A 17,448-nucleotide genomic window follows, 5' to 3' on the forward strand; every position below is an offset into this window, starting at 1 on the left:
CTTATTTTCTTCTATCTTCAATATTAACATGGGTACACAAAAATTCACCAATTTTGATGTTTTTTTAAATGCACACTGATGTGACGGCTGTCACAATACAATCTAACAAAATTGTATCAAATGAAGTTAAACACAACTAAGTGCTACTAGAGCCATCTTATGGAAAAAACAAATGAACTTTTTGGCCAACCCAATATTTTAGAATTTCAAATGTACTTTTAGCCTTGTTGAGGTAAGAATGTTCAAACCTGTAGAAAATATTAATAAGAGTTTATTTGAGCCAAACAGAGGACCTGCCAGGAAGGAAAATCTCAACAGACTGAGAATGCTTCCCAGAGTGAGTTTGCAGCTTCTTTTATGCATTTGGAATTAAGGAAGGAAGGTAAGGAAGATGACAGGAGTGTGAGAATGAAAAGCTGGAAAATCTCTGTGATTGGATTACAGGAGAGTTAACAGGATTGTGCTCTCTTTGGAAGGTGGTCTAGAAAAGAGGCATTTCAAGGTATATTAAAGTAGATGCACATGAACAATGGACAGGGCTTGATTACAGCAAAGATAACTATCTTTTACTGGGGAAGTTATATGTCTGGGGTGGGACTACCCACCATGACCTGCTCAGGTAGGAATTTACGATCAGATCACCCTTTCAGGTTACTTTTTGTTAGATTTTTTTTTTTACAGAAATTTTTTTTTCATCCACATTTGATAGGAAGGAACCAAGCACATGTTATATCCAGTTAAAAGGAAAAATATACATGTACAGATTTATATGGAGAAAAGAATGTTAAGATGAAATGCAAAGAGATGAAACTGGTATTGCACAGTGGGAAGTCACTAAGTGGGGAAGTCACTTAGATTACTACCTGGTTGGATAGAATTTACATACGTATGAGTTACCTACAGTTTACAAATAGTTGCAAATGCCTTGAAACCAATGAACAAGATAAAATGGTGATCACTTGGAAAAAAATGTGCCATGGACTATACATAAGTTTCCACTGAAACATGTTTTTTTCTGCAGGACCCAGAACCCCCTTGACTGTCCACTGAACCCATTTATCACACTGTGCTCTCTTTTGTTTTTGGCACATGGAAATACATTTATTGTTTTGGAGCATGGAGCACAGGGGTCCCTTCATCTTGACTGGAAAATAATAATAAAGGTATTTAATCTAAATTATAATATAGCTTTAGAAAAAGCCTGATCTTGTTAATTGGCCCCAGTATATGATCATTATATGATGTCTGTTCAGAAGGTATCCAGCCATATAATATGAAAAATAGAGACATTTATTGAAAAAAATACAAGATACAAGAAATATTGTACTTAGGACAATGAAACCTCAGTCCCCTTCAAAGTAGGCACCTTGGAACCTCCCAGTTCTCCTAATTGCCATCAGCTGCCCTGTTGTATTATCCTGAGTCTCATCAATGGTCTGAAATCTCTTCCCTTTCAAAGGTGATTTTAGTTTTGGGAAAAGCCAGAAGTTGTAGGGTGCCAAATCTGGGCTGTAGGGAGGTTGAGTCACCTGGGTGATTTCACGTTTCACCAAAAGACTCTGCACAAGATGTGATGCATGAGCAGGCACATTGTCATGATGAGGCTGCCAATCAGCAGTTGCCCATAGCTGTGGCCTTCTCAATCATCAGAATGGTTTCCATAGAAGAAGGTTCAAGCTTCACGCAAAATTTGATGCAGATTTGTTGTTCTGCTTGCTCAGTCATTTTGAATGCGACGGCCACACAGCACACATGCTCACTCAATGGCGTCTATCACCTCCGCTGACTAGTACAATGAAGTTGTCACTGTTCACACATGTGCATTCTAGTCCACTCTCCTTGGCTGCCAGGTTACATTATGTCATGTAAACCATTCTCATTATATTAACAATGGCTGTACTGTTTCCAGACAGACCTCATACATCTCCTTTTTACTAATGGCTACCTTCGTCTACGGCCATACCACCCTGAACGCGCCCGATCTTGTCTGATCTCGGAAGCTAAGCAGGGTCAGGCCTAGTTAGTACTTGGATGGGAGACTAATGGCTGCCTTCATTTTACTTTGATGCTCGAACAGATCTCTTCCCTGTTGATATTTTCCCTCCTGTAGTCTTCTAACTGTTGCCCTGGCTCCCTGCCCCTTGCCTCCAGCCCCACCAAACATGTTCCCTTCTTTTTCTCACAACCCATTTCTTCTGAACTTTCTGGCTGGCAAAGATCTCAGTGTCTGGTGTAGCTTGAAGCCGGAATTCCAACTAGATTCTGACTGCAAAGCCTGTGTTCTTTCCACTAGACCATCATGATCCTCAAGAAGAGGAAATGGCATTCAAGCTGAACCTCAAGGGTATGACAGAATTTGTTAGGCAGAAATAAGTAAATAAAGCACTTTAATGACACAAAGCTCCTTTGCCTAGGGCCCAAGTTCCTACTGCTGGGAACAGAAAGTGATAATGCTACAGAGCTGAGTTAGCCCATAGGCTTGTGTTGTGCCTCACACTTGCTTAATGCTTTGTTTTAATCTTGGCATCAGCTCTACAAGATAGGTGTTGTTATCCCCACCTAACCCTTGAGAAAACTGAAGTGGTCCCTCCTAGGACTTATTTGGGGTCTCTCGGCTGTTAATTGGCTAAATTAAATTTAGAATTCCCTTTTTTCAACTCTAGGGTCTTTGTTCCTTCTACTTCATAAGGGGTTTTAAGCAGGCATGTGAAGCGATTAGAATTTATTTAGGAAAGACAATGATAGAAGAATAGCCTAAGTCATCTTTTTGACCGGTACTGAGTATCACTTGAAGGCTGTAACCCTTAATCTAGCACTAAAATTTGGAATTAAAAATGTTTAAGTGCCTTAAAAGCTGTCATGGGTCAGCTACTTATAATGTGGTCCTCACACCTGCAACTTCAGTATAACCCTGAGGTTTACTAAAAATGCAAATTCTCACACCCCTACCTCACACTCACTAGAACAAAAATCTCTGAGGTGGAGCCCAGGAGTCTGTGTTTAGGTAAGCCCTCCAGGTGACTGTTGGACACACAAATATTTGAGAAAGCCCTGATAATTTTCTCTGGCCACTGAGTCTTCTTTCAGCATTTCCTGCTTGTCAAGAGGGTGCATCTTAAAATGATTTCCTTGATAGTAGACCAGAACTTCATCTGTGCATTAAATGACAAGTACTTTATGGTGAGGAGTTATCATTATTGATATCTAGGAACCTGGCTCATTAACTGTCTTTAGCATTATACAGACTCTGGCATAGAATTTAACTCATTTATAAAGGTGGTAGTAGATAGAAAAAAGTCTGGGAGGATATACATCAAGCCGTTGTTAAAGAAAAAGTTATTTAGCCATGGCCAGGCAGCTCAGTTGGTTAGAGCATCATCCTGATACGCCAAAGTTGCCGGTTCAATCCCGGGTCAGGGCACATCCAAGAAGCAACCAATGAATGCATAAACAAGTGCAACAACAAATCAATGTTTCTCTCTAAAATCAATAGATAAAACTTAAAGGAAAAAGTTATTCACGACAAATGAATAGGGGGTGTAGACTTTATTCAGGGGGACCACATCATTGGAGTTTTGCAAGGGTAGAGAGAGATTGGACTCAACTCCAAATACAACAAGGAATGGTGAGGTTCATATTGTTGGAGCAGAGTGGGGGGGTGGTGGATAGAAAATTACTAAGGGGATAGGGTAATTCTGTGCTAAACTGACCTCACAGGATTCTTGTTGAAGGCAGACTAAGGTGATCAGATAATACTTGGCAGATGGTGAAGGATGATGAATTTGATCAGTTATCAAGGGTGGGGGATTCTGGCTAAACCAGCTTGACACAGGATTCTTGCTAAAACTGGGCTCCTGTAGAACATACCCGAGAGTGGGGATTAGTGAAGCTTACAGGACCCTAACTAAAGTTTGGTCAAGAAGAGAGTCCCTGTCACAACAAACAGCGTTTACTCTGGGGACACGGGACTGTGGAGAAATAAAGGGAGGGGCTTTAACTCTTACCTCCACATTTTTATTTTTGCCCTGTATACATGGAGAATCATTTATATCATTCATTTTAAAAGGTGTATTTTGGTAGAGAATTCTGATATGTTTCTAAATGGATACATTTTTTCTCAGTTTCATGTAGTTTTACTAAAAGTAATAAATAATATTGTAATATTCATTATTAAACTTCGAGAACTTCTACATAAATTTATTTACTGAGACTTGCAGCTATTTTAAGTACCATATTTTTCAGACCATAAGACGCACCTTGGTTTTAGAGGAGGAAAATAGGGAAAAAATTTTGAAGCAAAAAATGTGGTAAAATATTTAATAACATAAATAACATAATACTTCACTAATGTAAATGTAAAGCTACATTTGGACTGTAAGACGCACCCCCATTTTCCTCCCAAATTTGGGGGGTGCATCTTATTAGACTGAAAAATACAGTAATCAGCTTTTTTCTTCTCATCTAGTAGTGAGTTGTATTTTTAGAAATAAAATTCAAATGAATAGCCTTAATGTAACAGGTGATGTTTTGTTGAAACTAATTGCCTAGGTATGTTTAATACTAGAAGTATGTATGTGGATGTTTTGTTTTACTTATTGATGGGATTGTTTTGATTTTGAGTGCAATGGAACGTCATTTGGGTCGGCATCTATTTCATTTTTATAGCAGTGAACACAGCCACCATGTTGTGACGGAAACCAGAAAGGCCGGCGTTCACGCTGCCTGTCACCAATGAGCAGAGACAAAGATGGAGTCTTTGTGGGCGTTTTATTTAGATGGCTGTGCTCTGAGAAGACGGTGGGTTATGTACCCTCAAAAACTGTCTTAACATCTCATTTCAAGCCAACCTTTTCATAAGGAGAAGAAAAGGAGTGTCAGGGGTTTGGGGAAAAGGTTAATTAAATAAGAGTTGCAGTCCAACAGTGATATTTTCCTTTTTTATCTGTTGATCAACAATTCCTTATCTGCATTCCCTGCGTTCCCTCCCTGAAACACGATGGCTCCATGGCTTCCAGACCCCTCGGGGCACCAAGACTGAGTTGCTGTCAGCCTCCTGGAATCCCATGGCCAGTGCCTTGCAGTTCCTGGAACGACAGCTCTCCATTTCCTGAGCCACTTAAGCCCATCAAATATAGCAAAGGCTAAAATCTGTAACTTTTGAGTTCCCCCTATCTGATCATGGAGCTAATTCCTTTGACTCTGCATTTCTAATCAGCGCCTAGGGCTCTCTTAGGCTGCCAGCCCAAGGACCACACTTTGAGAAGCAAGCATCTAGAATATACTTGTATCCATTTATTTTAGGTAATCTCCTAAAAGGAAGAAGCACATTTTAAAATCCTCATAGAACTCTAGGATTTTCAGGTGTTCTCACACCCTGTTGTGCAGCCAGGAAGGTTTAGTGAGCTTCTGTAGGGGCTTACCCAGGGACCTTCGGGGAGCTGGGGTTTTCATTGTACTTCCATGTAAGGTTAAAAGGAATCTTCTGGTAAAGACACCTATTTCAATCTCTCCCACTTTTTCTAAAAGAAAAAAATAATCTTCCTTACAGGTTTTGTGTGTGAAGCTGTGTGGAAATCTGAAATGCCATCAATCACATCTTTACAGCACAGTGGTGCCACCAGATGGTAAGCTTTCTTAGCACTTCCTTGATTCCTATGCTAATTTATTTCAGTTCTTACAAATAAAGTGAGAAGTGTGAGTTTTGAGCAAAACAGACTTTTCTTGCCTTCCCCTACCCCATGCCACCCCATTCAGTTCCTTCCTTTTCTGTTCCCCTAATATCTCTGATGTGTTCTGGCCAACACCCACTCCAGCAATCAGAGCAAGCACAGATGAATGAGAAGCAGTTTCCGCCCTCAGAAATGTACTCTTTACCCAGGAAGACTCTAAGGTGATTGTAACGATAGTGCGATATAAGCCATGACAAAATTCATAGCGTGGGAGGGAATCTGTAAACTGTGGTTCGATGGCACCATAGGAGCCATGCAAATGACCATAGGAACTCAGGGACTTATGAATTACATGTTTATGCATTCCTTTTAGAATTTATGTATTTTAAAGTTATATTTATAAAAAGTTAATTTTAGTTCTGTGTTGTCTTTTTTTTTTCTTAACAGAAATAACAGTTAATTACAGACACGGCCTTCCCTTGATAACCCTCACTTTGCCGTCCAGAAAAGAGCGCTGTCAATTCGTGGTCAAACCAATGCTAACAACAGTTGGTTCGTTTCTTCAAGACATACAAAATGAAGATAAAGGTGTCAAAAACACAGCCATCTTCACAGCGGGTATATATGTATCTTTTCAACTTTGTCTTTTTCTTTTTTCCTGAACCTCTGTTTTGCTTCTTTAATTTTTAGGAAAGAAGTTGGTTTTTTAAATTCTTTATATAATAAATGGTTAGTCTTCACTGAGACCTTAATTTTTTATACTCAGTGATATTAAAAACATTAACTCCATTGAAAACAAATTAATGGAGTAAAATAAGTGAAAGTTTCAGTTGCTTATCTCATAAACTTAGCCCTGAGGAAAAAGAATTTTAAAAAATATTTCTTTTTAGAAAAAGGGAAGGGAGGGAGAGAAACATCAATGTGAGAGAGAAACATCAATTGGTTGCCTCTCGCACATGCCCCAACAAGGGACTGAACCCGCACGGGCATGTGCCCTGTCCCTTTTGCTTTGTGGGATGATGTTCAACCAACTGAGCCGTGCTGGCCAGGGCCCTGAGAAAATTTTAATGACACAGTCATCAGCATGTAATTTTCAGCACTATTTAAATGATTGAAAAACAAAATGTGTTCCAATGATTAAAATATCCAGTGAACAATTAAAATATACAAGTAGTTCATTTATCTTTGTTAAAAAGCAATTTCAGTAGAGTATGTTTTATGACAGAATTGTTTCTCAGGAAGAATATACATATTTTTAAATACTAGCAGAGGTGGTTAATCATTTAGAAATTTTTAATTTAAAATACAGCTTTTATGTTCTTGTGGTCTGACATGGCCTTAGACCTACTGCCCCTAAAATAGACAAAGAAGCATTTATCCCAGCCCAGTGTACAGAGGTTACACATGTAAATAAATGAATAAATTTGTTTTGTTATTTCATAGTAGTATCACTCAATTAGAATAAGCTTATTAAAAGTTGAATAATGTTGCAGTTTTGAAAAGGAAATAAACCTTCTTTCCTATCCAAGTTCAGAACTAATGAAGGATAGATATAGAGATTGGGAAAAAATGGAGGTTGAAGAATTTATTTACTCAACCAATATTTATTGCATACCTAACACATGCCAGGCACTGTTCTACATGCTAGAGGTAGAGCAAAGAAAAGCTCCTGCTCTTATAGAGCTTACATTTTAAATGGGAAAAAAATAAGATAAAGGAATAAAATATATAAATTATTAGATAATAAGTTCTTTGGAGGAAAAATAGAGCAGAGTGGGGTGGGGGGAGCCTGTGTGTTGGTGGCGGGGAGGTGCTTGGCAGAGGGGAGAGAGCTGTGTAGATGGGAAGAGGGCTCCCCAGGCAGAGGCCCTGAGGTGGGAGCCGGCTCCTCTGTGGCTGCAAAGGAGGGAGCTGGATGGAAGTAGGAGGGGAGGGACAGAGTGGGGAAAGCCTCGCTGTAGGTTATTGCCTGGACTTTGGATTTAACTTGAAGGGGAGCTTTTTTCCTGGTAAAACCAGAACCAGAGAATAGGGTTTTAGTCCGATGACCACAATGGCCTAATACTCCATCCCTGGACTAGACAGACGTCCTCCCAACCCCCAGCCACAGGAGCACCAAACACCCATCGGCCTTCCCGCCAGGGCCAGGGCCAGGGCCTGCCTTCCTAAGCTTCTGAGAACAGGCAGATGCAAACCTTGAGCACAGTGCTTGCCTGGTAGGTAGTGTGTACTCAATAAGGGCTTATTAAATGAATGAAATAAGAGAAGTTAAAGCATTGATGGATGTGTACCCTGCTTTTTTCTAAAAATAATTTGAGTAGCTTTGAAACATAAAGCACACAGAAAAAGACTAGAAATCTTAGAGAAAGGGGGCTTTTGGATTGACTAAAACACTTCATTGGTGTTTAAATCTATATTTGCTCAAGAATCGGTGAAAAATTTCAACACTTTAATCATTAGCTCCTTCAAAATGTTCCACGTCAGCCTTTTGCTGTTCCTGCGTAGTATAAAGGACGATGTAGTACTTCAGCTGAGAAATCATACACAGTTGAATTCCTTTTCATAGCAATATTTTAAGGAGTTGGTTTGAAGTCATGTAAGTGTAAATTTTAAATGACACTTGCAAAGCCAGATAAAATGATTAGTGTGTTGTTGATCTTTTTAAAAGAGGCTCTGTGGGTGGAATTTGCCTGCATTTTAATTCGGGCATGAAAAGAGTGTTCTAAGCTTGTCACTGTTTTGCCTGTGGTGTGGGTTGAATTATTTGGCAGTTCCTTAGAAGATGATCTCACCCCAGCTGATGAACAGGAACCCAAACAGCCAAATTCTAGGAACAGACCCAGGTGCAGACTCGACAAAAGAATTACAGAGACCCAGACAGGAGGCAGGCAACTGGGATCTGCCTGATCTCGCCGGCAGTGTTACTGCCGTCTCAGCCAGTCATGGAGCTGAGAGAGCTCCAGTTGGGTGTGACCAAGCAAATGGCCAGGAGAAAATACTCAACCTGCACTTTATATCACGTAATTATAAGTGTACCCTTCTGAAGGAGTAATGATAGAAAGAGAAACCCCTACACAGTGCCAACCTTTCGTTTACTGATCAATGAGTTTGCTTTCTTCACACCTGGGTTACATTAAAGTTTAGTTCAAAAATATAATAACATAAACTAGGCCATATGAGAAGTTGTGCAGAGCACACTGAGGTTAAAATTTTCCGAGAGATTTTCTTCCTGAAATGTTCCTAGGATATTTGTAATTACTGTCAGAATCTCCTACCCCTCTCCACCTCCATAAAATAAACTACAGAAATGCAGATTTATCCCTTAGCTTTAATTATGTTTATTACTACCCCTGCCATGCCCGCCTTTCATCTTTCTCAGCTCCGTCTCCATTCATCTTTGCCAAGTCAGAAAAGGAGAGAGCCCTGCGTGTGGTGGTTGGTGGTACTGTTTGCCCACCAAGTTTTAACCAACACAAATCAGTCACCTGTAGTAATTAAAAGTAAGAGAAAGGCAGGCTTTTTTAAACTCTAGAGGGAGGAAGTGAGGGAGAGAGATAAACATCCATTTGTTGTTCCATTTATTTATGCATTCATTATTTGCTTTTTGTACGGGCCCTGACTGGAGATCCAACCTGCGACCTTGGTTAATCAGGACGATGCTTCAACCAACTGAGCAACAGGCCAGGGCACAAAGGCAGGCTTTATAAAATGGTACTACCTGGCCCTGGCCTGCATGGCTCAGGTCCCCCGTTAGGGCTCCTGCAGGAGGCAACTGACCTACACATACCATTTGGGCCTGGCTGTAAGCAGCACAAATGGACTCTGGTGAGGAGTGCATCAGCAGACTCTGAGATTGGGGTTGCTAGAAAGCCAGGCTCAGAATAGGGCAGGAACTGAGGGAGGACACAGCAGAGACCAGGTTAGCCCAGGACCAGCCTGATGAGCTCTGCTGTCACATCCCCATCCCAAAACGGCCATCTCAACTGCTCTGGCCTTGCTGTGAAGAGTTCCCACCTCCCCTGAATCTTTGCAAGACTGTCTACAGATACAGCCTTGCCAGGGACATCAGTCTGGACCCCAGCCCAGCTCGGACAGTGTGTGAGAGGAAGCACCGCCTGCTTTGCTTGGTCCAGTGGAATGGACGATAGAGCAATAAGCGAGGATCCCTCCCAATGCAAACAGTGTTGGGTTAGGGAGCCCCCCAAAAGGCAGGTGTCCACTACTGTACTATAAAGACCTGGGTTTTTATCTATAATGTAAGAGTATTTGTCTATATGGAAAGAGATTCCTACTGTTCTAAAACAAGGACTTATTTTTGCATTATATTTTCTCTTTCAGATGGCAGTAAGATTGCAGCTTCAACCTTGATGGAAACTTTGCTAATGAATGATTTTAAACTTGTCATTAATACAATAACCTATGATGTACAGTGCCCCAAGAAAGGTAAGAAACACAGCTGTGCAACTGCCTTCACATCTCCCTTTAGCTCACTTGTACAGGGAGCAGGCATGCCTTACGAATCTTTTAAAATAACCAAATGACCATATTTAAGATTTTTTTTAGCAGTGGTATAAGTGATCAGTAGAAGGTACATAGCAGGACTTTTAGTCTCGTATACTCTTTTTAGACTTTTAAAACTTCACTGTAGGAACTATAACCTGACTTATTAGGCTAAGAAGTAGACCTGAAAATCATAAACTCGGGTGTGTATTGTTATACAGCTCCTAACTCTTTCTTTAAAAATAGATTTTATTTTTCAGAGCAGTTTTAGGTTCGTAGCAAGATTGAGCAGATAGCAGAGAGTTCCCGTTTACACTTTGCTCCCCTGCCCCGCAGCCTTCGCTGCTATCAAGCACCGCAGTGGTTCATTCGTTCCAGTCCATGCTTTGGCACATCTTCGTCACTCTCCATATTTGACATTATGGCTCAATTATTTTTCCTCACCCGAGGACATGCCTATTGATCTTAGAGACATGCCTATTAATCTTAGAGAGGGGACAAGGGAAGGAGAGAGAGAGAGAGAGAGAGAAACATTGATTGGTTGTCTCTTGAATGCACCCTGACTAGGGACCAAACCTGCAACCTAGGCTTGTACCCCAACTGGGAACTGAACCCACGACCTCTCCGTTTACAGGGCAATGCTCTAACCAATTGAGCTACACAGACCAGGGCTAGGGCTCACTTTTGATGTGCATTTATTGGGCTTTGAAAAATGTAGAATGACATATATCCACTATTGTAGTATCATACAGAATAGTTTCACTGTCCAAAACATCTTCCGTGCTCTGCCTGTTATCGCTGCCCTAACCCCCAACCGGTGGCAACCATTGATCTTTTTACTGTCTCCATAGTTTTGCCTTTTCCAGAATGTTAACATGGTTGGAATCTTACAATATGTAGCCTTTTCAGATTGGCCTTCCTAAATTGGTACCATACATATAAGTTTTCTCAATGTGTTTTCATGGCTTGATAGCCTATTTTTTTTTATTTGGTGCTGAGTAATATTCCATTGTCTGTATCACAGTTTATTTATCCACTGTCCTACCAAAAGTCATCTTGGATGTTCCAAAATTTTGACAATTATGGTGACTGTAAACATCTGTGCACAGGTTTCTGTGTAGACATAAATTTTCAGTTCATTTGGGTAAATACCAAGGAGCATGAGTGCTGGATCGTATGGTAAGAGTATGTTTAGTTTTGTGAGAAACTGACAAACTTTCTTCTGAAGTGACAGTACCATTTTGCATTCCTATAAACAGCAAGCAAGAGTTACTGTTGCTGCAAATTCTCATCAGCATTTAGTGTTGTCAGTGTTTTGGGTGTCAGCCATTCTAATAGGTAGTACAGTCATATTTCGTTGTTGTTTAATTAGCAGTTGCTTATTAACATATAATTTCAAATGCTTGTTTGCCATTTGTATATCTTCTTTAGTGGGGTGTCCAAGTCTTTGGCCCATTTTTTAAGCTGGTTGTCTATTATCTTATTGTTGATTTAAGACTTCTTTGTATATTTTGGATTACAGTTCTCTATCATATCTCTCTTTTTATTTTCTCCCAATGTGTGGCTTGTCTTCTCATCCTCTTAGCATTGTCTCTGAGAGCACAGGTTTTTAATTTTAATGAAGCCCATCTTCTCAATTATTTCTTTTGTGGATTGTGCCTTTGGCGTTGTATGTAAAAGTCATCTAGGTTTTCTCTTGCATTATTTCTAGGAGTCATATAGTTTTGTATTTTATTGGGTTGGCCAAAAAGTCTGTATCATTTTTCCCATAAAATAAAAGATACATTTTTTATTTTTACAAATGATTTTATTGATTTGGATATTTTGAGCATGTCGGCTATGTCCCACATGGTATAATGTTGATGGTTCTCAGTTAATGTCTGGATTTGATTGCTATCAACTTCAGCTGACCTACCCAACCATGAAGCATCTCATTTCCAGTGAGAAATCTGCAGTGTGAAACTTCACAAACCACTTTTGACATGTTTGATCAGTCACAACACCTCCATACACTGCACAAATCTTTTTTTGCCTTTCAATTGCATTTTTACCTTCTTGAAATAATAAAGCATAATATGCTGAAAGTGTATATTTCTTTCCATCTTCAATATTAAAAGGGTTACACAAAAATTCATCAATTTTGACGTTATTTTAAAAATGCAAGCCCTGGCTGGTGTAGCTCAGTGGATTGAGTGTGGGCTGCGAACCAAAGTGTAGAAGGTTCGATTCCCAGTCAGGGTACATGCCTGGGTTGCAGGCCATGACCCTCAGCAACCGCACATTGATATTTCTCTCTCTCTCTTTCTCCCTCCCTTCCCTCTCTAAAAATAAAAAAATAAAAAAAATGCACACCAATATGACAGCTGTCACAATACAACTGGACAAAATTGTTTCTAAGTGAAGTTAAAGACAACTAAGTGCTACTAGAACCATCTTACAGGAAAAAAAGCAAATAAACATTTGGCCAACGCGATGCATTTAAGTCTGTGATTTATTTTAAATTTTTGTGAAGTGTAAGATCTGCATCTAGATTCATATTTTTGCATGTGGAGGCACAGTTCTTCCAGCATCATTTGTTGAAAGATTGTCTTTGTTCTTTATTGTTCTTGCCCTTTTTCCTAAGATCAGTCGACTGTATTTATGAGGGTCTGTTTCTGGGTTCTCTCTCCTGTTCCACTGATCTGTTTTTGTTTCTCACCAATACCACTCACTCTCAACTATGGCAGCTTTACAGGGAGCCTTCAAACTGGGCAACGTCAATCGTCTGACTTGATTCTTCTTCAGTACTAAGCTGGCTGTGCGGGGTCTTTTGACTATTCGTGTAAACTTTGGAATAAGTTTATTGATGTCCAGAAAATAACTTGCTAGGATATTGATTGGAGTTGTGTTGAATTATAGATAAATTTGTGAAGAACTGATTTCTTGACAATATTAAGTCTGTGCATGAACATGAAATAGCTCTTTATTTAGTTCTTTGATATCTTTTGTCAGACTTTCATCATAGAGATCTGGTACATATTTTGTTAGATTTATACCTGACCATTTTCAATTTTTAGGTGAAAATATGAATGGTAATGTGTTTTTAATTTCAAATTTCACTTGTTTGTTGCTGGATATAATAAATGATTGATTTTTATTTATTAAGCTTGTACTCTATAGTCTTGTAATATTGCTTAATAGTTCCTGCAGGGTTTCTTATTATTGATTCTTTCAGATTTTCTACATAAGCAATAATCTGCCAAGATAATTTTATTTTTCCCTTTTTTTGTAAACATATGTATATATTTACTTCCAAATACAGTTGGCATTCAATATTACATTAGTTTTTCATGTACAACAGAGTGTTTAGACATTTATATAACTTAACTGATCAGCCTGATAAGTCTAATATCCATCTGACACCATAGGTAGTTAACACAATATTGTTGAATGTATTCCCTATGCTGTACTTTACATCCCTGTGACTTTTTATAACTGGAAATTTGTACTTCTTCATCCCTTTCCATTACCCATCTCTCAAAACCCCTGGCACCTGGCAACCATCAAAATATTCCTTGTATCTATGAGTTTGTTTCTGTTTTGTTTGCTTTAGTGAATTAATCAATCAGTTCAAATAGGTTTTTTTGGTGGAGTCCTTAGGGTTCTGTGTATATAGTATCATGTCATCTGCACATAATATCAGTTTTATTACTTCTTTTCTAATTTGGATGGCTTTTATTTCTTCTTCTTGTCTGATTGCTGTGGCTAAGACTTCCAATACTATGTTGAATAAAATTGGTGACAGTGGATATCCTTGTCTTTTGCCTAATCTTAAGGAGAATGATTTTAGCATTTCACCATTGACTATGATGTTAGTTGTAGGTTTGTGATATATGGCCTTTATTATGTTAAGGAATGTTCTCTCCATTCCCACTTTGCTGAAAGGATTTTTTTTTAATCATAAATAGGTGCTGGATTTTGTCAGATGCTTTTTCTGCATTTGTTAATATGATCATATGATTGTTATCCTCGTTTGTTTATGTTGTGTATCATGTTAATTATTTTGCCAATCTTGCATCCCAGGAATAAATTCCAATTTATCATAGTGTATGAGCTTTTTAATGTATTACTGAATCCAGTCTGCTAATATGCTGTTGAGGATATTTTTCATTTATTTTCATCAGAGATATTGGCCTATGATGTTCTTTGTCTGGTTTTAGAATCAGTAATGCTGGGCTCTCTCACAAAATGAGCATGAGAGTCTTCCCTTCTCTTAAATTTGTTGGAACAGTGTGAGTTTTTCTTTGAATGTTTGGTAGAATTTACCTGTGAAGCCATCTGGTACAGAATTTTTGGTTTCAGGAGTGTTTTGATTACTGATTTGATTTTGTTAGTATAGTTATTGGTCTTTTCAGAAGACTGTATGTTTCTAGGAACAGGTTGTCCAGTTTGTTGGCATATTATTGTTCATAGTATTTTCTTATATTCCTTCATATTTCTGCAGTGTCAGTTGTTACTTCTCATTTATTTCTGATTTGATTTATTTGTATCCTCTCTTCTCTTTTTCTAAGGATATTTATTATTTTTAAATGTTTCTAGAGCAGAGTAGTTCAGAGAAATCCCCCGCCCTTCGAGCCTTTGTGCAGTTTCTCTAAAAGAAAGATGAGCTCTTGACAATGAAACAGCTTGCACAGCACGAGGACAGTAAGTTCTAGAGGCTTCTGTCACAGCACTAGTAGAAACGCAGCTTTGCCTGCTCTGTGCAGGTGTCAAAAATGGCTGTGGGCACTGATTCAACGCCAACAGGAGTCCCCAGTTTGGGGCGAGTGAAGAAGGAAACTGTATTCTATGAAAAACAGTTCAATTGTGGTACCATACAACTATAAAAACAGCATGAAAGGGAGGTGGCCCTGGGACGAGGTCCCTCTCTCTCTTTTTGATGAGTTTGGTTACAGGTTTAAGGTTTGTCAGTTTTGTTTATCTTTTCAAAGAACCAACTCTTGGTTTCATTGACCTTTTAAGACTCTATTTCATTTATTTCTGCTCTGGTCTTTATTATTATGTCTTTCCTTCTCAGTTTCTACTCAGTTTGGATTTTGTTTGTTGTTCTTTTCTAGTTCCTTTGGTTATAAAGTTAGTTTATTTATTTGAGCTTTTTTTGGTTCTTGGGATAGACTTATATAGCTATGAAATTCCCTCTTGGGACTGTTTTTGCTATCTTCCTTCAATTTTGGTTCATTGTGTTTTCATTGTCATTTGTTTCCAGGTATCTTTTGAATTCTCTCTTGATCTCCTTGTTAACCCATTCATTGTTTAGTAGCATGCTATTTAGCCTCTATGTGTTTGTATGTTTTTCAGTAATTTTCTTGTAATGGATTTCTAATTTTATACCACTGTGGTTGGAAAAGATGTTTGATATGATTTCAGTCTTCTTAAGTTCACTGAGACTTGTCTGTGGCCTAAACTTGGTTTACCCTGGAAAGTGTTGTATGTGCACTTGAAAAGAAAGTATATTCTGCTTTTACTTTGGGCTGAAATTTCTAAATTATCAATTAAATGCAGCTGATCTAGTGTGTCATTTAAGGCTGCTGTTTCCTTGGTGATTTTCTGTCTAGATGGTCCTCCATTGATATTAATGGCATGCTAAATTCCCCTACTATGTTGATCTCTCCCTTCATATCTGTTAATATTTGCTTTATATATTAAGGTGCTCCTATGTCAGATGTATAACTCTATGCAAGGGTTATATTCTCTTGTTGAATCAATCCCTTTATAATTATGAAATGTCCTTCTTATAGCCTTTATTTTAATGTCTATTTTGGCTGATATAAGTATTGCTAACCCAGAGTTTTTTATTCTATTTGCATGAAATATCTCTTTCAATCCCTTTGATTTCAGTCTGTGTGTGTCTTTTGATATGACATGGGTCTTTTTTAAGCAGCATGTGTATGAGTCTTATTTTTAGTCCGTTCTGCCACCTTTGTTTTTTTTTTCACCCTTGTGTTTTGATTGGAGCATTTAATACCTTTCCATTAAGTAATTATTGACAGGTATATGGTCATTGCCATTTTATTATTCACATATATTTTTCTTCTTCTTAAAGAAGCCCCTTTAACATTTCTTGTGATATTGATTTGGTGGTGATGAACTCCTTTAGCTTTTTCTTGCCCAGGAAACTCTTTATATCTCTGATTCTAAATGATAGCTTTGCTGGGTAGATTAATCCTATTTATAGGTCCTGGCTTTTCATCACTTAGAATATTTGGTGTCAATCCCTTCTTCCCTGCAGAGTTTCTTTTAAGAAATCAGCTGACAGTCTTATGGGAGCTTTTTTGTAGGTAACTAACAGCTTTTCTTGTGCTGCTTTTAAGATTCTCTCTTTGTCTTTAACCTTTGGCATTTTAATTATGATATATCTTGGTGGCTATCTTGGGTTTATCTTCTTTGGGACTCTACACTTCCTGGACTTGTATGTTTATTTCCTTTACCAGCTTAGAGAAGTTTTCGACCATTATCTCATCAAATAAGTTTTCAGTCCCTTGCTCTCTCCCTTCTTCTTCTGGTACCCCTTGATGCAAATGTTGTTATACTTGACTGATGTTGTCCCAGAGATCCCTGGAGTATCCTCATGTTTTCAAAATTCTTTTTTTTTTTTTTGCTCTTCCATATGTTGTCTCTCAAATTGCCGATCCAGTCCTTTACTTCATTTAATCTGCTATTGATTTTATCTAATGTATTCTTCATTTCAATTTTTGTATTCTTCATTTCTGATTTTTTTATGGTTTCTGCATCTTTGTAAAAGTTTTTACTGAATTCATCTACTCTCCCCATAATTTCATGGGACAACTTATACCCAGTGTTTTGAATTCTATTTCTTGTAGATTGCTTGCCTTCAGTCTGTTTAGTTTTGTTTGTTTTTTTCTGAAGTTTTGTCCTATTCTTTCATTTGGTACATGTTTTTTTGTCTCCCTCTTTTAGCTGCCTCCTTGTTTGTTTCCGTATATTAGGTAGAGCTGCTACATTTACCAGTCTTGGCAGGGTGGCCCTATGTAGTAGATATCATGTGGAACCCAGTGGTGTAATCTCTCTGTTCACCTGAGCTAGGTGCGCCACGGGTGTCTCTTGTGTGGGTTGTGTGTGTCCCCCTGTTTTAGTTAAGCCTTGATTGTTGTCAGCTTGTCAGTGGGTGCATTTCACCCTCAGGCTGACTGGCTGTGAGGACTGGCATGACTACAATGGATGAGCTGTTTTATGGTGGCTGGCCCCACAGAATGGGATTCACATTAGCTGGGCCCTACTG

The 17,448-nt window shown here is 38.6% G+C and overlaps 1 protein-coding gene across 4 annotated transcripts in view; it reads left to right on the forward strand.

Moving 5' to 3' along the window:
• Window positions 1-17,448, forward strand: part of MCUB (mitochondrial calcium uniporter dominant negative subunit beta) — a 94,246-nt gene that overhangs the window by 65,677 nt on the left and 11,121 nt on the right. For 2 of the 4 annotated variants that reach the window (XM_045820263.1, XM_045820267.1), the window contains exons 3-6: window positions 1,022-1,163; window positions 5,549-5,624; window positions 6,117-6,287; window positions 10,008-10,112. In XM_045820263.1, the coding sequence (XP_045676219.1) occupies window positions 1,022-1,163; window positions 5,549-5,624; window positions 6,117-6,287; window positions 10,008-10,112 (494 nt within the window). The remainder of the gene's footprint in view (window positions 1-1,021; window positions 1,164-5,548; window positions 5,625-6,116; window positions 6,288-10,007; window positions 10,113-17,448) is intronic. The other 2 variants (XM_045820266.1, XM_045820265.1) reach the window with 1 other exon arrangement.

This window comes from Phyllostomus hastatus, unplaced genomic scaffold, assembly GCF_019186645.2.
Source record: "Phyllostomus hastatus isolate PE091 unplaced genomic scaffold, TTU_PhHast_1.1 phas_scaffold_39, whole genome shotgun sequence".
NCBI classification, from domain to species: domain Eukaryota; kingdom Metazoa; phylum Chordata; class Mammalia; order Chiroptera; family Phyllostomidae; genus Phyllostomus; species Phyllostomus hastatus.